Below are 23,664 nucleotides of genomic sequence, written 5' to 3' on the forward strand. Positions count from 1 at the left end.
TCCTCTCCCACCTCAGCAAGAAACTCGGCAAAGAAAACACCGGTCTTTACCGAGACGACGGGCTCGCCATCACAAGCAGTAAATCAGCAAGGCAATGTGAAAAACTGAAAAAGGAACTCACTTCCATTTTCCACGCATTTGATCTCCGCATAACTACCCAAGCAAATATCAAGACCACTAACTTCCTTGACGTAACATTCAACCTGGAAAATGCTTCTTACCAACCATACAGCAAAACAAACAAACAACCAAACAGACAGCTTCTCTACGTCGACAGGCGATCCGACCACCCCCGCCAATCCTGGAACAAATACCTGCCCCAGTCAACAGCAGAATGTTAAACATCTCAGACTGAGAAGCAACATTCCAGAAAGCAGCCCCCGACTTCGAAAAGGCGCTGAAACAAAGTGGACACACATACAAGATGAAGTACGAGCACCCGTCACAAAACAACGAACACAAAAGAAAACGCAGCAGACGAATCATTTGGTACAATCCCCCGTTCAACAAGGCAGTGAAAACCAACATCGGCAGAACATTCCTGAACTTGATTAAGACCCACTTTCCAGAAGGCCACCGTCTACACAAGCTCTTCAATAAAAACAACGTGAAAGTAAGCTACAGTTGCTCAGAAACATGGGAAGTATAATCAAAGCCCACAACAACCAAATACTACATAAAGACAGGGAGCAAGAGAAGTGGTGCAACTGCCGCAAAAAAGACGATTGTCCACTTTCAGGAAACTGCCTCACCTCTTCAGTAATATACAAAGCCACTGTCACCACAAGCAACGATCAGAAACACTACATTGGACTCACGGACTCAACCTTCAAACAAAGATACACGTATCACAAGTACACTTTCAAAACTCCCAAGCAAAGAAATAGCACAGAGCTCTCAAAATTCATATGGAAGCTCAAAGGCAACAACATAAACTACGACATCAAATGGTCAATCATCATCGACAGAGCTCCCCCCTATTCAAATAAAACCAATCGCTGCAACCTTTGCATAACAGAAAAACTCCATATAATTTATTCAGATAGCAAATCAACCCTCAACAAACGTGCTGAATTCCTCTCAAAATGCAGACACCGCAGCAAATTCCTCCTCTGTAATAACTGACTTGCCATTGGCCACAACCGCTTATTTGAATATGCATGCCCACCTGCAACACAATATAAACAGTTCAATTGCCCCCAAACCTTCACTCCTGATGATTGCTTAGCGCATGAAACAGCCTGTAGAGTGACAACTACAAGTTCCTAGATTCTCAGTATATATATATATATATATATATATATATATATATATATATATATATATATATATATATATATATATATATATATAATATATATATCCCGAGACCCATTATACTTTATGAAGGTACACTATACTTTAAGTATTAACACAAATATTAAATATTTCAAGTCAAGTGATATTTGAAACAAAGCAGAGTGTGCTGACGACAGGCATGGAAGTCGGTTACTTTTGGACGGATGAAATCTCTCAACAGACATTAGTATTGCATCGCTGTTCTATGAACTCTGCTTGGCCAAGATTTCGGCATATGGTTATGGAAACATTATTTTTCCGGAAGAAATAACATAGATGGCGACAATTTTTAATTTCAGCTCTCTTTAAATGCAGGTTATTTATTTCTGTAGTACTAAACTTTGCACGGTGTCCCCTGATGGTGAAAGAGTGAACCTTTTAATTAAGAAAATTTAAGCAAAGGTTTGGGCGCATACTACCTTAGAGGTTCTTATTCAAGCGTTTACCCACGAGAACGGCCACTAACAGGCGTATTGCAACATACCACTTTATCTATACTGAGCTGTAAATTAGATTCTGCATCATTTTAGATATAACCGTCTTGTTTCTATAAATATAGCCTGCGACTGGACGGACTGGTATAACCGGCATGACAGCCAGCTAGATGGAGACGTCGAAAGGATTGAAGACATTCGTCAGGTGCATCCAAATGTTCTGTGTGACAACCCAACAGCCATCGATGCAAAAACTGTGAATGACATTCCAGCTCAGAGCACGGGAGATGTATTTCGACAATTTAATGAAACTGGTCTAGTTTGTATGGACGAAGACCAGGTGAACGGAAAGTGTTACAATTACAAAGTGCGTTTCTGTTGTCCAGGTATGCACTTCACTTCTGTCAAGGAGATTTCAATTTAATTTTCCCTTTATTTGTTTGCATAATCTATATTCAATTAATATATCCAATTCAAAAGCACGGGAGACAAGAAGAAAGTCAGGTTTGCTTATTATTGGGTAGTCAAGCATGGTCTGAAAATTAAAGAGTGATTACTATTGAAATAGATTAATCAAAGGCGAGAAACGATCACCAAAAGGTACGATGATGATGAGATGATGATGATGTTGGTTTGTGGTGGTGGGGATCATGATGTGGACGTCTATTAGGATGATGATAGCGACAACGACGACAATTATGATAAGAAGTAGGATGAGGACGGTAACGATGACGGCGATAAGATATCATGAAGGTGATGACATCAGCAGCCTTAATATATGCAGAAGTAGAAAATAGCAGATAGCCGGGGCAATAGCCTTATGCAGAGAAATGGTTTTTTCTCAGTTCTTTGTTTTTATTTTACTTTATGACATATACACTTTTGGCAACAATTTGATGCACGAAAACATGGAAAACAGGAGTTTAAGCTTAACTTGTGACCTGACGTCGTATACTTTTAGGATCACATGGAGCACTAACTTGTGCGACCGAAGAAATGTTGAAGAACCACGTAATCGTGGCAGCCAGCAGTATTTCCATTTCAGAGGTAGGTGCCTGTTGTATATTATTATAATAAGGTTCTGAGAGATAGCTCGGAAGGCTCATAGATCGTAGATAACGGTGTTCTATCATCTGCCCTGCTTTGCGCTCAATGTATTACCTAAAAGGCCACATTCTTATTCATTACAAAAGCAAATGAGCTTAGTTAGTTTATTTTATCGTTGACAAAAACATTGACGCCGAACCGAAGACATCACACATTTACTGTTACTGTGTTGGAAAGACGTTTTCGATTGCTTTTGTGAAGGAAGTGGCAGTTAGGAGAACTACGCCGGTAAACTTCTCAGATTGTATTGTCTTTGATACGTCTAATAAAACATATTAAAACTTATAACAAGATCCAAGGAACACAATAAGAACGTGGAGTGTTGAAAGAATCTCTATCAGTTGATATTTAGTAGGGGCTTCTGTAGCGGCCTAGAGCCTTTGGGAAAAGGAATACATACATTTCTGGTAACGAGTGGCACCTCGGGGTAATAAATAGGCTGTAGCCCTTACTACCAGTTTCTAGGTGTACGATACACATGTTATCCAAACTGCTTGATAGCAAAGGCATTCTTATTGGCCTTAGCCTCAGGACGGCGTCGAAGCGAGATTCAGTGGTGGTAGCGATAAAATTTGTTAAAAGAAAGTTATTGAGCAATCCTTTTCTAGGCATGAAGATACGAATGAAGCATTTGTAGACTTTACATTTCCACGCCAGTTGGCATGATGAGACTACTTTTAACGTATCCATTCCCTTATTTAGGATATTGGTGTTGGAGTGAAAATTTTCAATATATCCCAATTTCCCATCGATGATATTTTCACATCGTTTTCATCCGTCTTGATTGTTCATGGAAACAAGGTAAGAAGTCCCTGTCTAACGATTTTTACATTACACATGTAATTGATGAGGAAGTTACAATAAGCTGCACTTTGGCTATGTACGGTTATTTTGTGTACAAACAATGCTGTCCTAAGGCCGGAAAGACGTGTCCTTTTACTGATCTTTACTTTACTTTACTATGAAACAAGTCATACAGGCCCACCTTAAACGCAAAAAGCAAATTAGGTATAATGTTATAACTACTGTTGAAGTAATAATCATTCATCGTAATATCAGTTGCTTGATTTTCCAACGGATTCAATATAAACGTGTACGCGACTCTGAAAAAATACCTATAGGGTCACACACACACACACACACACGCGCGCGCGCGCGCGCATGCACACACATATTGTATATACGTGTGTGTGTATATATATATATATATATATATATATATATATATATATATATATATATATATATATATATAAAACACGAACTCTATTTCTTATTATAGCGAGGTTTGATACCTTTTAAACCAGCTCACTTTATGAGCCATTGTGAGTTTCCAAATTTCACATGGAGTTATTGATCTTTTTAATGCAAAGTGTCAAATTGACCCACCCAATAAAAACAAGGTTTGTGGCTGTTTTAAGATGCTAATACAACATCGGAGGGTAATTTTCCAGAAACTGGGTATCAACATGTGTGCCGCACTTTTGACACCTCCTCTATTTTCGACTTTTGACAAAGAAATATTGATAAAATTACAGGTATGAGCCCTATTTTTAACTCTTGCACAACTTTTGACACAGAGCTTACAATTTTGACCTATCGCTTTGTAGAATATGTACTTTTGACCTTAATTATACTTAACAGAAAATTATAGTTGTGCCTTGTAGTTTGAAGTGTCCAGTGTAGGCCTTTACCGAGTAGTGTCTCCCCCGCCCAGTACAACACTGTGTACCGAAGAACTGAGCCTTCTTCATTGCCGTCGGGAAGTTTCTGGCAATGTAAGAGTACAGATAAGGAATGGACAATTAATATAGACTAAATGAAACAAAGAAGAAGCACTTCTGTGTACCGACCGTAAGATATCGAGAGAACTATACCAACCCATCCTTTTGGACGTTCCTTAGCTGCGTAGCGATCGTCTACCTTCGTAATTATCTCAGTGTCTTTCTGCAGCACAACCGCTTTGGCATAAGCGAAGATAACCGTAAAATAGTCGTCGCATCTTTTCTGTCAGCGAATGTCACAACAGATTTTAATCTGACCATCCACGTAAAAACCACGGTGAGTAGAATCATGTTCAAATTACGTCCTAGGCGATCAATAAATAAAATCAATACTTCATGTAAACCTATGCAATTCCATATAATAGTTTTTTTAATTTTTGCCAATTTGTGATCTTAAAGTTTTAAAGTTTCATCTAACAATCTCCGCAGAAAAAGAATTCATGATTATGGACGATTTTAATCTTAATAAAGTCTTAAGAAATAAACAGAACTTGCCGCTGACGAAGAATTTGTGTCTAATCTTCTATGTATTTTACCCTTCCACCTTTTATGACGGTCAAACAATAGCTAACATGTTTACATTACTTTTATTATACAGACAGGTGATTTTAAAGCTTTTGGCTTGGAGGTTCACGTGAACGACGTTACGACGTGGCCTCCACACTATAACAAGACCTGTGAAACAAGACCTTCAGTGAGTAGTGCTTTTACTGAACATTGAACATTTTCAATGTGTGAAACAAGACCTTCAGTGAGTAGTGCTTTTACTGAACATTGAACATTTTCAATGGGTGCATGCCTAGCTGTTTCATTAGGCAATATAATACAAAGCATGCATCCATATTGGATCAACTTATTGTTTCAAATTTTCAATAAAAAGTTTTCAAATATCTTGGAAATAGAGATGTACCAAGCACGTTTATAGTTCCTGGAAGTTTGTAATGTTCCCGCCAGTCAAGGATATTTGCCTTTACATACCAATTGACAAATAACAGTAGCAACGTTAGGCACCCAGACACCTAGGGATGACATCACAGTCAAATCTGCTCGGCCAAATCTCCACCCTTGAAAAAAGAGTGGTTCAATAACCGAGCAAAGATGTTACAATTTTTCTGACTGCGACACCCAAGAGTTGTTTTCTTTTGAGATGGCGAAATGCAAAAATACATTGTTGGCCATGATCGTGAAACACTTATTATCTGTCTTTTCCTCAACTAAGAACAACGAAAGGTCCTTGGCTTTTGACGCCAAACTGTATGGCCACTGGCTGTCCGATTTGTCGTCGCATCATACTGCGAACCGAAATGACGTTTTTGACATACACAATTCAAAATGTAAGTACTTTCGAGAGATTCTATGTCTAGAAACATTTTCTTCCAATTTTTTATTATTTATCATTTATTAATTTATTTGTTGTTTACAATGAGTGACAAAAGCAAGTCCAACTTACTTATTAAATTCAAAATACATCTTTAAAATACACATACATGCCCTTCATCTAATCTCACAGTATATGACTAACCACACAGTCTTGTAATTGTCGGACAAAAATCATTTAGGTCTAACCATTGGAATCATTTTTCAGGTTCTATAAACTGGTACAGAGTGACTCCCATCATACAATATGGCTATAGCCTGAACGAATACGTCTTTAAAGCTACAGATAAGGTCACCGGTCAAGTTGAGATGATATCAGTGGGTAGCGTATCTGAACACTTTCGAATTGCAATGCACAGATTGGAGGTATGTCTTCGAGGTGCGCCCTTCACTAACTTCTAAAAGCTTTTCAATTTTGGCAAACACGTAAAAAATTACACCCGAGGGTAGGAATTGTTGACTGAATGCTCTATTCAACTTTCGATTCATAATTAATTGGACCTGATGTACTTTGATATTTTACACGCAAGAGGAATCCCCTCCAAGATAGAAAGCTTCGTTAAGAAGGTTAATATTTACAGAAAAAACAAACTTGTGAAAAATCTATTTTATGCCAATAACAATTTTTAATTTTTTGGAAACAACCATTTTTGTTCCTCCACGCCTCTATCAATATCATCCAGCAATGTTTATGTTTACATAACTTTGAATGATTTCACTTGCATGTAGTATGCGCCATCGTGTTTTTCATGTGCGTTTAAAGCGGCCGTCCATGCAGAATCACTGGTTTTTAGATAAGTATTTACTCCTCCTTATCGATCACGGGTCAGTTTCAGTGTTATATTTGTTTTGTCGCTGTCTACACAAATATAAGGCAAGTGTTAAGTACCATTGGTGTAAGTGAAATACCTATATGTATACTGCATACCAAACGTTTGGTATTGACTATCGGGAGTCGAGTGGGGTCCTAGCAAGCAATCAATCTCGAGACTGCTTTTTATATGACCAAAATTGCACTCGTCTTAGAACGTTTGCATTCAAAGTTGGCTATCCATAATGATCAATTGCCGAAGACAGAAACAAAAAGATAATAATAAAGCAAACACACACTAACTTTTCCATTCTCTCCAGTACTCTAGAAGTCCCAAAAATGTTGATTTGCACCAATGACAGGTTGTGATTCTCACAAATTCTCACGAACGTGATCGTGGGGCTGGATAGACGAGAAATGATATAGTAATTTTACGCCGCATAAAGGAATACGATAAATGCCATTTTCATAAAAATATCATCTGTGACGGCATCGTTTTATCATAGAACGGTACAATACTCGACAGCTGCGTAAGCGGAAAACAGCCCAGCAATGTTTGGATCTGTTTACAGAAACAACATGAATTTGGATGAAATACACGCCTGGATATTCACGCTGAGGTTTACACGACCATTTGATCGACAGCTATTTTCAATATACGAGATATCGTCTGGCTTTTCAAACGAAATAGGCGAAAAGTGGGTGTGAAAATGTCATATTTCCAGACTGGACGTTCTAATCGAACGTTGATGTATTTACGATGGCGTCAATTCATATTGATTATGGATACTTTTTTACAGAAATAAACTCAAAGAGCGAGATTTTCGAGAGCTCTGTCCCTGTGTTGCTTGGTCGGAGAATCTTGAATATGGAGCGTAACCGCCACATTGCTGGTTCGCAAGCATTCTCTCTCAAAATCAATAATTAAACTTTGGGGTTACCGTTTAAATTTTGGAATTAGAGAAACAAATCTTCCTATAATTACCGACACTGGAAAGTCAAAATGGCCGCCATCCCTATGTTACCTAAGACAGTGAAAACTTTACTTACTCAATGCACTTCAAAACGGTCTCACACAAGCCATAGACAAGAGAAGTATTCAAAAACTTTGAGAGTTAATATGTATATGTCCCCAAGGCGTAAAACCAATTTGGAAAATTCCGAGCAGAACTAAGTTAGATTATTTAACAACCATTATTAAGGTGTTGCTGTGCCAAAGAGGGTAACGAACCAGATCTACAGAGTTTATAGCTTAGGCTACATGTTCGAATCTAAAAAGAAATATTTCTTACTTCCGCAGTGGGACTTCGTTCCTGCTAAGCGTTTTATGAAAGAACTCCCATCAGTTGACAGTGGAGATAGGGATTATATCTCAAACCATGTGGTGTTGACACCTAGAAATCAAAGGGTTTGATACGCACAGAGACTGGATATATAGTATTTCGATAGAAGAACCCGACACGTCTCTTCAATTACCAGATAAGGCTATCCTCGTTGCAGCCATTGGTAAATATCTATTATATAATTGTTTATGAAGCTAACTAGATTTCATTCTCAAATGTTTACGGTACTCACTGAGTTCATAGCAGACATTTGTGTTACTCGTATTATTCTGCGTGCTTGCTTGTGTTCCAAAAGAGCATTGCCGTATTTTTATGTCTAAATAACAACAACAAAGCAAAGCATCTTGTCATTCAAGAAGATGTTTTGATCATCGTTAAGGCTTGAAAAACTCTCTTGTTCGATAAAGATCCATCATGTGAAAAGAGATAACCGGGGCATGTTTGATGTCACGATAATGAATTAAAGTATATGCTTGGGAAAGATGAATCAAGCAAAAGTAGAAACACTATAATAGAAAGCACAACCAAATTATGTTGGTTTAATCCCCCTTTATTATCTATCTATCTATCTATCTATCTATCTATCTATCTATCTATCTATCTATCTATCTATCTATCTATCTCTCTCTATCTCTCTCTCTCTCTCTCTTCTTCTCTCTCTCTCTCTCTCTCTCTCTCTCTCTCTCTCTCTCTATATATATATATATATATATATATATATATATATATATATATATATGATAACATGGCAATATTCCAAGGAAAGCTTTCACAGTTTGTAGCATTAAGATGGCTGTTCATTTGTTACTAGGTTGTCCGTATGGAAGGTACGGTTTTTGGTGCGAAATGGAATGCATATGCAAGAATGGTGCAACTTGTCATGTGTGGAATGGAGCGTGTATGTGTACTTTAGGATGGAGAGGACCAGCATGCGATGTTCGTAAGTTTGGCGAAGTTTGCAACACATTGACATTTAAACCTGCGGCTTGGTATATCGAAAACATTTCATATACTCATCCATTCACATGCTGAATAATGAATAGGCTAAAGTTATGCAAGAGATATTTCCCAATGATTTACTCTTGTGATGTATCTTGCTTGTTTACTGGAGACAAGACTAGAGACTAGGTCATTCTTGCATAATAGTTGTTTGATATAACTATTGGTAAGGAAAGAAGTAAACCATAGAATGCACGTAGACAGGTTTGTAATACCTGAATTTGAATCAACGACAACATAACTCATAATTTTGATAAGAATAACATGTTAATGTTTTATCATCGAGAATGTATTTTTTTTCCTGATGGGCAGCTGTTACCTCGCAAATCACCTTATCCATTGACAATGAAGTTGTCCCTCTTGGTGGCACCATCTCCTTCATAAGTGTATTTACTAACGTCGATCTAAGAGGTACAGTGTTGGAACTCGATGGCGTTCCATTGTACTCTTCGTTTATAAGCGAATCACGAGCGAATCGTCGTGTATATTTTCCGAGGTAAATGTGCATTTGTACACATCCTTTTCCTTCTTCTATGTTCAACAAAGCCTTGCATGCACAGGCGCTTGGCACATTTCTTGGATAATAATCGTATGTAATATGTAGAATTATACGACTTGAATTCAATAAAAAGAATCACATGATATTACTATACATGTCGGCCAGCATAACCGAGGCCGACTGGCCATGGCTGCCTTGCTTGGGCCCGGCGAACACACTGAATAATCAATGAAGTCGAATGTCTATATGACTTAATTATTCAATAAAGAATCTGTGTACATGATATTACTGTACATGTCGGCTAACTGCACTCGAGTGGTTATGGCTGTCGACCTTGGGTCCGGCGAACACGTGTAATCCACTGCTGCACAGGGCTTTCTTCTTCATGCATATGTTTGTCACATGTAACATCAATTTCATATCGAACTTAGAGAACTTACTTTGACTTGTCCGCGATACTCAGAAATTAATGGTATCATTTCATTTTTGTCTTCGTCAGCACAGTCGCGTTCACGGTACCAAATGCGACTTTCGCGGATTCTGGTAAATACAGATGCTATGGTCATGGGTATGACGAAAACAGGAAATACTTTTCAAATTTTGTTGAAGTCACTGTCAAGGGTAAGTTGTATTCTGTAAGTGAATAGGTTAAATTGGAACAAGCATCTCTATAATCGCCAAATCAGTTTGATATGAAACGTTGTGTGGCCAGTACCTGTAACATTACTGATAAAAATGATCAGACTACTAGACAAAATGTATTTAATACCAGACATTGCCACAGTAAAATATAAACGCAATTTTTCAGTAAATATTATCTACATTACAAAATCCGAGTGAAAATGAAGACTGCCAGGTCGTGACGCATTCGAACGGACTTAACTCGATAGTCACTAAAACAGTTACTTATCCCCCAAATAAATCAACTAAATATTATTCCCGAATGTATTACTGCGTCAGCGAAGGGTATCTCAGTAATACGTTCGTGGCACCACGAGGCAAAGACGAGCGATCACATGACACGACCATTACGTCACTCCTATTTTCTGAGCAGAACGATGAAACACGTCAGGGCATTACACTTAATTATATGCACAAGACAAGAATGGAGTTTCCTAAGAACGACTTTGAGTTTTAGCCGAACTACTTTTGTAATAGTATCTATACGCCATTAACAAATTATCAAGATTTCGAAGAAGCCGTGTCCACGTATCGAATGCTACAGACAAGAAGAAACCAGATATGAACTGAAAATGCTCACGTGTTTCATTATATATTGCAGTTGTGTGTAAATTTAAACTTTTGCAACATGTTTTCAACTTCATTGAAAATATTATGATGAACATCATGAACAATATTTACTACAGACTAATTCTAAAGGTCATTAAGTATACAAATACCGATAAGTAATTAGCTGAAAAAAAAATACTAAATTTCTTTGACTGCTGCCAACGTATCACCACTTATATAGCAAGTGTAATTGCCTTTGGTCAAGTCCTTCAAGCTATATATGCCAAACTGTGAAAGCTCATTAGATATGCAAACTATAAATTAGCTGACATGAAAATGCGAAAAGACTTTCAATATTGTTTTAACCTGGTATAATCAATGTACATATAGCATGTTTTGCCAACTTTGATCAAGTAAATCCCGGTATGTGGCCCTAATTAAGAAAGTTCATTAATGCATATTAGGAATTTGCTGAAGTAAAAATGCTTAATAACTTAAATAACGTAAAATCATAGTATCTTCAATGTACATACCAAGTTTCGTCAATTTTGATCAAGTCAATTCAGATATATCTTGTTGGATCAACATTTGCAGCAAATCTCATCAAATTGTGTGCAGTCGTTCTCAATGTATATCCATCGTTTATAAAATCATTAATTTATGGAAATGAGCAAAATGTTAGCAAGCCACAACCACCAATAACTAATCAATTACTACCATTTGCAAACAGAATCTATGCACCAGATTTAATTGTGATCTGATGAGCCGTTTTGAGATTTCGGGCCCACAGACAGGCGAACAGACAGACAGACAGACAGACAGACAGACAGACAGACAGACAGACAGACAGACAGACATCGCTGCGACTTTAACTCACGTGTGTGAACACGTGAGCTAAAAATGCCAGGAAGTCGTGCGATCTACACACAGTCTCCCCGTGGATAACCGCAGTCCACTCGCTCTACAGACTAGGAGCCACAGACAAGGAACTCCTTGTCTGTGCTCTAGCACATGACATGCTTACATTGAAATTTGCCTCATACAAAGTTACGCTATTTTCATAACTAAAAATCGAGTGAGTCAATGTGGCACGGACATAAGTTTTAAGTCAACAGCAGTTCGCAATATAATTGAAGATATAACCTGCAGTTACCAAATCTTATTGATACCAAATTAAATGTACGCATATGGTGACATAGTGTGACCTAATGACAAGTGGCCATTTGTTTCCGAAAAATATTCGTGTTCATTCTTCAATATACCGGGAAATTAATTTTATTCTAGGAAAATCAGACTTAATTTCTTTAAACAATTTAGGTTTTCTACGCTAAAAACATAAATGTTATACCATCCATTTATGAAAACAGTTCTTGTTCAGAAAAAAATTTAAAAGTTTTTAGTCGGTACTCTTGCACAATTTTCACTTATGTTTAACAAAATGAAAAATACTTTTGAGAAACAAATATTTTGTTAAAGTAAAAGTGTATTTTGTCAAAGTTAAATTTTCGTTTTTGTTAAAAGCTTGTAATTAAAAGTCTACCCAAATAAACTTTTCCGTAATTAAAATTGCTTTGGAGAAATTAATCTCTTACAAATATTAAAAATATTATCATGAAAAATAAAATTTCATATCCTCAATAATAATGTTCCGTGTGGCGTGTAGGGGCCACGATGCCTGTGCTCTTATTTTTAAGATTATTTTCGTAATATTGAAACGAAAATATATATGCCATGACGACTGTACATGCAGGCCCAATGTGCAATTCGGACGCAGTTGTAATGTTATTGTATCGGTAACAAAACTGTTCGGGCATAAAATACAAGAAGTGAATTTTTCCAAGTACTAGTGCACACCATTGAAAATTATGATCGCTATGACTGAACGTCACAACTTCTTCATGCCAGTCCTAAAGTTCATTCGCGTGAGAAATACTTTCCGTTTATGATTTGTTACTTCGACGCGCCCATAGATAAGCGCAAAAAGTTTCAAGACGACAAAAATAAGCGTGGGATGGAAATAGAATAAATCCTTTATTTTTGTTGGGAGAGGACAACCTTAGGTTGTGCATGTGAAGTAGCAATAAGTCGTTTCTGTTGAACAGGTTGCAAGGACAACGTTTGGGGAAAGAACTGCTCAAAGAAGTGCGACTGCGCCAATGCCTATGATTGTACACAATTCGAAGGCTGCCAGTGTGTGAAGGGTTGGACAGGAGACAAGTGTGAAAAAGGTAAAAGAAAATTTAAACAGTTACCTTTAAAGAGCAAGCAAAAATCATGCAAGGATTTAGACAAGGAAATGTGTATCTAACTGTGGTTTAGGGCAGGTAATGTGAGAACCGATGAATATATTGAGAACAAGTTGTGTAACAACTGCTATACAAAGTGCAATGGGGAAATGAGAACAAAACTCAAAGGTAAAATCGCAGTAGAATGTTAGGCACTGGGTTTGAATGGTCTACAATCAGGAAGAGCTGGAGGTCATTTGCGATACAAGCATTGAAAAATCAAGGGAGTGTTAGAAAGACTGTCTTTAGAGGGACTAGAATTTTCAATTTGCCCGTTCTGAAATGACGACCGTAAGTCCATGTGTCTCTCGCAATTACTAGAGAAGGGTTGTAAATATGATAACCGATCAATCTATTAACGATTTGATCAAATTTTGATTTCCGTAGAAATTATTTTTTACCGTTTTATTTCTTTTTAATTTCCAAGAATCACAGAAAGTGCTTTCATATTTATATAAAAATGTGAAGATCTAGTGATACTCATTGTTCCTATTGTGATGCAATCTCCCTTCAATCAAAGTTTTAAGTCTTAAATCGAAAGAAGGCTTTGCGTGGCTGCCTTTTTGGTAGTGCTCGGGATTCAGTGGAATGGTTTTTTGGAAACTTGATAATTAATGTTTGTTTTGAATTTGATGAAAACATGTAAATTTTACGACAAGTTCCGTGTGCTTTATTGACAGATATCGAGAAGCCAGTGATTCTTGACTGTCCCCCTGACATCGACAAGTTACTTCAGAACTACCGAGATATGGTGAATGTCACCTGGCAACCAATATCAGCAACGGACAATGATGGCATAGCCAAGGTGACATCGACATACGAATCAGGCCACCTCTTCACTGTCGGGACCTCAAAGGTCATAATAACCGCGTATGACCATTGGAATAACTCGGATTCGTGTGCTTTTACTGTCACTGCAAACGGTGAGATTACTATTTCTCCTCTTAAGGTAGTATACACCTGCAAAGTGAAAGACGTAAACATCTACTCAAACTCTCCTGAATGAAACTTTCGACCATACTCTTGCCAAATCAAGAATAAAAGGTCGGGGTTTACCGCGTAAACTTTGGTACCAGAGAAACAAATTACCTAGCATTTACCTATATTCGAAATTCAAAATGGCCGCCACTTTAACTCGATGAAGAAAAATAAAATTTTCAATTTTTGTTTCTTACTGCAATGAACAAATGAATCCCATCAAATGGTAGACCAGAAAAGCATCGGAAAAATTTAGAGTCCGAATATCGATCCCCAAAGGGGTCTTCTACCTAAAAACGTAACATTATTCAGAACTGACAGCTTTGTGCTGACTTCAGAAATCGCGGCCGTTTAACCATATGATTTGCATCAGTTGAAAAATGTGCTTGCTGACTGCAATTATATAGGAATCGTTTTGCATAATTTTACTTTCATTCAGGAGTTTTTGTGGACTCCGAGCTCAGCTCAGATTATTTTGTAAAATTTAAAAGATTTCCAAGAAAGCATCGATGGCATGACATAATTCCATATATTTACTATGAACCCCTTCTTTCGCCAAATTTGATTGATTTCACAGCGCCCTCAAGTCCGAACGGTGGTAACCCAGTGCTTCCTGTTGTCATCATATTACTTGTCTGTGGTTGTGTGTTTTTTCTGGCTGCTCTGTGTGTTATCATAAGACGGAAAAGATCGCATTCTGTACACAGATATTCTCGCCTCGAACTAGATACTACTCGGTGGAAAACACAAATTCCGGTATGTCGTTCAAATTTTTCTAATTTCTTGCCATCAAATTTCGTTTTGCTCGCTCATATTCCATAACTTTGCATCTGGAATGGGTGCCATGCGCCATTATTTAGCCACAGAAAGGAACAGACTTTCATTATGCTGAGCATTAAATTTAAACGATCAACGAAAATCATAGTCACACTGATTACAAGACATCGAGCTTCATCTGGTGAGAATCATGTCTACCCCAAGTTCAGAAATAAAAGAACGTACAGCAATATCAAAGGCGCCGGGAGTAATAGAGCAAAGAAAAACTGTCGGTAAATAGCCATAAATGAATGTGACTTTCATCCAGATTTCAAAGATCACCTTCACTTCATTTGTTTTGATGCTGACGAGAGAGACTTCAAATGTTTAACAACTGAACACTTTGACTGATTCTAAGTTAATAAATTTATTATTATAAACAATATAGTTGTCTGCAATCGGTGCACTTTTTGGTTTCAATAGATAACGAAGTGTATATTTTTATGCCCAATAGGTTGATGTCAGGATTTTCCAACCAAACCAGTTGCAAATTCTTGATTTACTCGGCGAAGGAATGTTTTCCAAAGTGTACAGATCGAGGTTGACTGTAACCCCAGAAGATGTTAGAATGGAGGCAGTCAAAATGCCAAAAGGTTAGAGCGCACAGGACAATTAAAAATTATATTGTATTAAACTTAGAAGATGTACGCAAAAATCTTGAAGTAAAAAAATACACCACCGGTCAAGCGGTCCATTTTTACCGCTGATGTATTTTGCTAGGTTAATAAGTATCATAGGTTGCTAGTTTGAAACCGATCGAGAATTTACTTAATTAGATTATTGAATATGACGCACCGGCCACATTATCGGATTGGGCATTGTATGGGACTTACTCATTTCTTACATGTATGTTTTCTCTTTCGACATTGAAAGCCTGAATTTTTTGCTCAAAACTTCCGCAAAGATACCTTAAACCATTCTAGGGTCATTGTGCAAAAGATGATACCAGGGAAACAAGCTACCCAATATTGACGGACACTCGAAATTCAAATTGGCCGCTATCCCTGTGTCAAGCCAATGGGTGAATTAAAGTTTTTCGATTTAAAAAAAACAACCCGGCGAAAACTTCATTCACTGCGTGAGCTTGAAAATGAACCCCTACTTGTGGTAGACCGCAAAAGAATTGTAAAACTTTGAGAGTCTGGACATTTGTCCTCGAGGCGCATTTTACCTTAGTGTTGTTAGTAAGACTACCATACTATGCTACGTGAATCTTGCCTGTGCCAACACGAGTGCGATGGCTTCATTGTTATGTAGATGATATACATGTATGTAGTACTTCTGGGGTGGCTAGAAATCGAACATCGTGCATGCTACTTTAAGAAGTAAACAATGATTAATCTCAGACTGTTTCATTTTCCCATTTTGCAAATCAGATGACACAGAATATTCGTACATATTTCTGCAAGAAATTCAGCTCCTAGAAAAACTCAAGGATCACCCAAACGTTATTCAACTGACCGGCGTTGTCTTGCAGCACGGTATGTGGAAGCGTGGTTGTCAGTCTGGTTTTTCAGTCTTATTTGTAACATGAGTCTCTGCCTATAAAAGAAGTAGTGTCACTTTTTTTTTAATTTTATGATTCTACAACCACATACAAGAGAGCATGTGTAAATGCGTACCCATGTAAACAAACACCCCCTTCTCAATTGTCAGGCACAGCGAACCCCCATTTTGCTCTGATGAAGGTCATAACATCATATACTTAGCATACAAATTTTCATGAATAATCATTACCATAATGATACTTGTATTGAATCAAATAAATTTCTACCAGGCTGAGAATAGTTTTAAAAACTACGGACAATTACGCGAATCTGATTAAAGTTACATGAACGTGGCGATATGTCCACCTTTTGCTTGAAAGTTTCGTTCTTCTGTTTTTCTGATAACAGTAATGAAAGGTGAGTGTTTGCAATGAAGACGAAATAGTTGCTCATACTTTGCTTCTATTTTGCCGCACTTCGTAACCGCTGGTCGTCTCACTCTCTCTGATTAATAGTACATGCGATACATATATCTGATTTTAATCAGAATGAGCGACAATCTGTGTCTTACTTGTCACAGGTCATTGTTGTATCATTACCGAGTTGATGAGAAAAGATTTACTCGCATTTTTGAAAGAACGGACAGATGTGAGGAAAGTTACCAAGCAACTTGATCAGCGTCTATTGAAATTTGCGTTACACATTGCAAGGGCCCTGGAACATCTTGAAAATCAACAGGTCAGATTTAATGAATATTTAATTATTTGTTCTATTGTGCTATAAACAACCTGCGCCATGATTATCCCACAGGTCCTTGTAACTAATGTTGATAGGTGTTAACGCTTCGACAGGAATGTCGATAGTTCTATTTCTCATCTAAAGCGCATGCTCATCTAGTCCTAACAGAGAAAGTCTACAATGTCGATGTAGTGCTTTGAACTGTTATCACAGTTCACCTAAATGTTTAGATAATTTTTTTTCAATTTCTCTTCTGGTTATAGAGCTTTTATTATGTCTAATTAAATCGGCCTATCAACGGTTTAAATACAAGCGTAGCCGCTTTGTGTCCTATTCACAGCACTTTTTATCTGTATTTATATTAGTCTCCTTTCCCGTCTCTTTGTTTGTCGATATCGTAGGATTAATCAACCGGCGAGTATCATGGAACGTCGAAGTTATAACTCTCTGTACGGGTTTTAAGCAAAGTAACATTGATAAGCCACAAAATCTTATTTCTAAATTGTTTTACGTTATTCAGGTTGTCCATCGTGACATAGCAGCCCGAAATATTTTGATTTCGCCGAACGACATCGCAAAGATTGCTGATTTTGGACTGTCCAGGGATGTGTACCAAAAGGGGCAATATCAAAGACATCCAACGGTATTGTAAACACCATAGAATACAGTTTCACGACAGGTCAAGGAAATGATAAATGAAAAATATCATTGTTGCGAACGGTTTAGACTTTATCAGATTGTAAACGACAAGCGTCTTCACCTTCTTTTTCTTTTCGTGAGACATTCTCTCAAATTATAACATACAAATTTAGATAACGTTGTATGTTTTGTTCATCACCATATTTACCATATAGCAAGGGATGCTTGTACCTATTCGTTGGATGTCCCCTGAATCGTTAGTGACGGGAGTGTATACCAAGAAATCTGACATGTAAGTGTCGCTATTGTATAAATAGATATGTTTGTGCATTCAACAGTGAACGAAAACATTTTTCCTTCTTAAAGCATTCTTTTATCAAAGACAGGCAATGCAGTGATACCGGTCTCTGGAAAAGTCCTGGGCACAAAAGTCTTTTTTTCGCCTTTGTTTTGTACAAAAGTCTCTACCTTTTCTCAAAATAGGACGTCCTTAAAAAGCTTCTTGATGCAAAGAGAATAGTTGATTACACAGAGTTTACACGTCATGACAGTATATTAACTCCGCTGCAGCGAGGGACGAGAACTTTTGCAGTCTCTCTCATCTTCCTTGCACTTAGCATACTTAGCGTGTGTACGCCAACATGCTGCCGTACACTTAACAGTCCGTCGCAATTCAGTACTTATTGTGTTGTGTCCTTTGTCTTTGTTAGACTTTGAGGCAAAATGGGACTAGGGATAATTTTACCTCGAATGGTGACAATTAATTTTTCGTCCAACAGATGGTCGTACGGTGTTATGTTGTGGGAAATGGTTACCCTAGGTAGGTATGATAGATAATACTTCTCCATCAATGTATAAGTAGGTCATTATTTAGTCATAATGTTCCTCACCAATGACACATTCCCGCCCGACAATTAGGCCTAACTATAAGTAATGTAGCTAAGCTGTGTGTGAACGGCGCATAGAGATCAAAAAATGGGTTCTTCGAACACCATTGTATCGAATAGTATCGCATCGTATCGTAATTGTATTGTATTATAATTGTCTTGTATTGCATTGTATTGCATTATTTTGTATTGTATTGTATTGTACTGTATTGGATTTGATTGGATTGGATTGTATCGTGTGGTGTGGTGTGGTGTGGTGTGATGTGGTAGTGAAGTGTAGTGTAGTGTATAGTGTATAGTGTATAGTGTATGGTGTAATGTAGTGTAGTGTAGTGTAGTGTAGTGTAGTGTAGTGTATAGTGTAGTGTACTGTAGTGTGGTGTATTATAATACATGCATTCTTGTAGCAATACAGAGATATTATCACGTGTTTCAAAGTACTGTTAATTTTATATCAATTTTCACTGCGATGTAAAAAAATCACCAAAGATTATCAACGTTGTGTGACGATATTCCTGGAAATACAAAACTGCAGATGGCATCTAATTTTGAACAATTTGAATTCGTGGAGTTTTTTGTGGTGATGGCGAACTGTTTTACTGTTGTAGATGATGACAATGTATCAAATCAGTATAATGAGCTCATGTTCACAAAAATGGATAATTTCTCAAACAAAAGCATGTCTCAGAAATAGCTCTGAACATTAAGGAAATGCCGCATTTGATCGTATCACAAAACAAATTCTTGTGCGTTTCTGTACAATGATAATGTGCTAGTGGTAACGTAAGCGTGTCAATTCGCTTTAATACGATCCAATACGGCCACCATGAAGCTATTTCTACGCAAATGGGATCCGGAATAATTAGACAGACATGCTTGAGCTTACTTTATTCAACCCGGCTGAAAGCATATATAAGAGCACTAGTCTTTTTGTTCAGAAATGTTAACCCAAAGGTCACTGCACAGCATTAATAATCCTTCGTTCGAATATGGTACACGGTTTTATTTGGACATTCATATCCATGATAATGTGTGTCGTGGTATAATTTGATATGGCTGTATTCTGTTTTTTAATGTTTACATGTTTATAGCCATTTTGTCAAGGTTCAATGAAATCTGGTAAGCCACGCATAATGGGGCTTGAGATTTCAATTTTATGACCAAACAGTAGCAGATTATACCTAGCGAAACAAATTGACATGAAAATATATTGTATCGTGTATATTGCTATCGTACCGAATGTGAAACAAATGTATTAAGGTGTGTCTTTACAATGGCACCGGACATGAATCTGCGTATAACCGACCGACAAACGTCCGCATGCATGGAGCCCTCTCCCATCCCGACATGCACTGACCCCATTCGCAAGTACTCTATCACACCCCTCCGACCAAATAATATCATGAATTCTGAATACTCTGCACGCACACCATGTTATGGTTGCACGGTTTTCGATCTTAACGTTTCCTGTTATACCACTGATTAGTTAGTAATCCTGTACAGGAAATGCACTGTTGCAGTAACATCTCTCGAAATTGAGTTTTTCAATCTTCTTTGTCTTAATATAGCTGCATAAGAAAAGGACAGGTTTAGTGGTGCTAAAGGTTGCAGCCGTGGATACTATACCTTTTCATTCTGAAATTCTTACTGAAAGCCATAGGTATTTTCGTTCTTATTAAATCTGTAATTATCGCGACCTTATAATAAATCATTTGACTTCGCGATTAAATTGCTTCTCAAAAGTCTTGGCTTGCACCGTGTATCATTTTAAATCGTGCGTGTTTTTATTCAGGCGATACACCATATCCAGAGTTTCAACCACTGGATTCTGGCTTCTTGACTAGACAATTATCCACGGGATACCGAATGCCTAAGCCTTGTCACTGCACGGATGATATCTACGGCATGATGAGACACTGCTGGAGAGACAATCCGGATGAAAGACCCACCGCTGCTGGTCTTGTGAACAATATAACCAGACTAGGAAGGTGTAACAAGGTATGATCATGTAAACATATGGCTCTTATTTTCCCATATCAGGGGGAAAGAAGATCCCCTTCCACATATTTGCGGTGACATTTAGTAAAACAGTGGATAAAGTCTTTGGATATTGAAACTCTAACGTTCCAGTTTAATAACAAATTAAGTTTAAAGTGCTACAATGAAAGCAAACATAATTTGTGAGGAAACGATAACGTTAAACTTTAATATTCCGATGACCCAGTGGAATATACAGTTCCAGTTGTACTCGATGGCCACGTATTCGTATATCGACTGTCCTGTAATAAACATTGATCAGAAAACGAATATGCAAACTCTCCGCGAAAATGCCAATCGCTCCATACCGAGTTACGAGTTTTTGGGAGACACGTTGATGTTTTGTTGTTTTGCCTTCAACGATGAGATAATAAATCTATTATCTGTAACCGTACAATTGTGTCAAAGTACTGTAGTCTTCCACCGATGTAAAAATATTCAATGCTAATCAATGTATGCAAGATTATTTCGATTTTTGCATGTAATACAATCGCCATTGGCCCGTTGTGAACGAAATAGTCTTTGTTCGATGTAGTGTGGATAAATTGTGCTTCAGTCCGTTGTGGATTGCAAATGGTTGTTACTATAGAATATACAAAGTTCGCTGGTTTTGACAAGGCTATAAAATAGTCAATAATGATTAACGTATATTCTTCTTTCTTTTTTTCAAGGGACTCTTCCTATTTTGTTGAGGAGATCATGCCCATTGTGTAAAGGTGTGTTGTAACACTAGATCCGATCACAATGCGGTGTCACTATTCAGTTGCAGCGTTCTTGCAACTTCACAACAAACGCAGGACGAAACAGAACAGATGTATCAAACCCACCGAGTTGGAAAACAGAGTTTGGCATTAAACTAACACAGAAATACTCCGTTTGCCAGGACTTATTTTCATACATTTACATTTCGATACCACTGCCCCTTAATAATACGCACAATATCGCCGTACAATAAGAGGTAATGACCATATATTGCCTGCTTCTGTGTCATATCAGCATGGGTCATTTTGTGCTGCATCAGACACAAGACGAAGTCGAGTGTATTGACCAAGCGTAAATAACACGAATGATGACACGATGATACGATTCAAGGAACAGGCGCTACTGGGTTATGACAGATCTATCATAGGCCCATGTCCAGAATTTCAAATATGATAGAAGAAATCTTAAATTATGGAGATTTACTTTTATTAAGCCACGCGCATAAGTATAATTTTTTTTATGTAAGCAAGACATCTTTTTAAAAAAATCAAAACCACGCGCTCCCGTGCGTGATTGATAATGACATTTGTTGTAAACATAAGACTTTTGGCACAAAATGAGTGTAGAAATCTAAACATTCAAAGGTTTTAACAGATGCAAGTCTAGACATATTACTTTTGGTGAGCGTCATATGATGAAGAAACTGCATTTCATCGTGTATCCAGTTGAACATGAGCCATTTTGCATGTCCATTAGATCAAGGTGGAAGTCGGAGAGAACTTCAAAATTGCAACAAGCATGACAGATGTATACTTGCAAGCTCTAGCAGTTCAAAGAAAGTAAATTGTACAAAGGAATAGGCGTACTGACGCAGCAGGGCAGTCACACTTCCATGAAATGTATTTCGGCTAATTTTATCAAAAGCAAAACCAAAGCTACACAAATACAAATAATAAAACGGCTTGACTGACGAGTCGTTGACCAATGGCAAACAGAGTCTCTGAAGAAAATAGACAAGTGATATAATTAGGCAAAATGTTACTTCGTTTCACCTGTTTCATGTCGGTTTTAACATTCATGGAAAATACCAGAAACTTATATAATGAAACTGGTCACTTAAGTTGGTTAGCACTAAGCTACATCGACAAATACACGTATATACCAACAAAACGGATATGCATACGTTTTGTAAAGAATTGTATTTTTATCGAGTGACTTGAAAGTAAACGTACTCACAAAAGATGTTTGCACAAACGGCAATTCCTCTAAAAATTACATTTCAGAGGTCAGGCCTCTTTTTCATCAATTTTTTTTTATCGAAAATTTGGAATAATAAATTCATCCTGGGGAACATGAATATTGACTTTCAGAGTGATCAGACGAGCGATTTCAGAGAACAAGATTTTCTGACTAAAAAACGGAAAAGAATACCCTAAAAATATACAAACATGCAAATTTCACCTAAATTTCTGCACACATAATTTAGAATACCTAAAGGAATCTGCATACTAAGTTTCAACCCAATCCGACCAATGCTTATTGAGTTTTAGCCATTTGCAGGCTTTTTCCTTTTATCCACTCATTTGCATATTTTTGGCACTGACATGTTCATTTGAACAAATTCACATCTCCACCCCAAGATGCACCGGTACACCAAATACTAAGACGGCAGCCATTGCGGTTTAGGAGTTTTTGATCTGGACGGACTAACATACATACATACATACATACATACATACATACATACATACATACATACATACATACATACATACATACATACATACATACATACATACATACATACATACATACATACATACATACATACATACATACATACATACACCATAGACCCTATGGTTATCATTAAAAATGCTAAAATATGGAAGGATTAAAAATGCGTAGCAGTTCCATGTCATTAATTGAACATTTGTATATTTACATTAATGATACCGTTCATTCAATCTATATTTGTAAGTAAATTAACATCTACGCAACATTAACAAAAAAACTCATATAGAAGAAAATTTGAAAAGCCATTTTTGGGCCTCCGGCCCATGGTTCAAAATACAGAGACAAGCTCATTTCAAACATTACAGGTTTTCCAATAATTTGCATATGATCTGGTTCCTTTCTCACATTTAATACAAAAGGGCCGTTAATATTTTCA

At 37.3% G+C, this 23,664-nt stretch overlaps 2 protein-coding genes across 3 annotated transcripts in view; both read left to right on the forward strand.

Annotated features, from left to right (window-relative positions):
• The window catches only part of LOC139139249 (uncharacterized), a 44,185-nt gene extending 35,878 nt beyond the window's left edge, over positions 1–8,307 (forward strand). The window contains exons 4-11 of the mRNA XM_070708093.1: positions 1,898–2,158; positions 2,734–2,819; positions 3,582–3,680; positions 4,833–4,940; positions 5,262–5,357; positions 5,883–5,997; positions 6,249–6,419; positions 8,152–8,307. Of these exons, the coding sequence (XP_070564194.1) occupies positions 1,898–2,158; positions 2,734–2,819; positions 3,582–3,680; positions 4,833–4,940; positions 5,262–5,357; positions 5,883–5,997; positions 6,249–6,419; positions 8,152–8,171 (956 nt within the window). The 3' untranslated portion in view covers positions 8,172–8,307. The remainder of the gene's footprint in view (positions 1–1,897; positions 2,159–2,733; positions 2,820–3,581; positions 3,681–4,832; positions 4,941–5,261; positions 5,358–5,882; positions 5,998–6,248; positions 6,420–8,151) is intronic.
• On the forward strand, positions 8,223–23,356 carry LOC139139248 (angiopoietin-1 receptor-like). 2 transcript variants are annotated; one of them, XM_070708091.1, is made up of 15 exons: positions 8,223–8,357; positions 9,006–9,134; positions 9,506–9,689; positions 10,192–10,313; positions 13,025–13,150; positions 13,888–14,130; positions 14,763–14,941; positions 15,456–15,594; positions 16,378–16,482; positions 17,069–17,226; positions 17,747–17,869; positions 18,081–18,157; positions 18,645–18,685; positions 20,545–20,750; positions 21,461–23,356. In XM_070708091.1, the coding sequence occupies exons 2-15, from the start codon at positions 9,041–9,043 to the stop codon at positions 21,479–21,481; spliced, it is 1,818 nt and encodes a 605-aa protein (XP_070564192.1). In that variant the 5' UTR covers positions 8,223–8,357; positions 9,006–9,040; the 3' UTR covers positions 21,482–23,356. The 2 variants fall into 2 exon arrangements, 1 of the variants encoding a protein (XP_070564192.1); XR_011553763.1 differs by lacking the exon at positions 18,081–18,157.
• Positions 23,357–23,664: the final 308 nt, after the last annotated feature.

Source organism: Ptychodera flava, chromosome 8, assembly GCF_041260155.1.
Source record: "Ptychodera flava strain L36383 chromosome 8, AS_Pfla_20210202, whole genome shotgun sequence".
Classification (NCBI taxonomy): domain Eukaryota; kingdom Metazoa; phylum Hemichordata; class Enteropneusta; family Ptychoderidae; genus Ptychodera; species Ptychodera flava.

What these genes read in the sequence shown, in the direction of transcription:
- LOC139139248 (XM_070708091.1), top strand. Translation starts at nt 9,041, where the DNA reads ATGGAATGCATATGCAAGAATGGTGCAACTTGTCATGTGTGGAATGGA. An exon ending in TGTTGAAGTCACTGTCAAGG is followed by an intron (nt 10,314 to 13,024) that starts GTAAGTTGTATT and finishes TCTGTTGAACAG; the next exon opens with GTTGCAAGGACAACGTTTGG. An exon ending in GACTAGGAAGGTGTAACAAG is followed by an intron (nt 20,751 to 21,460) that starts GTATGATCATGT and finishes CTTTTTTTCAAG; the next exon opens with GGACTCTTCCTATTTTGTTG.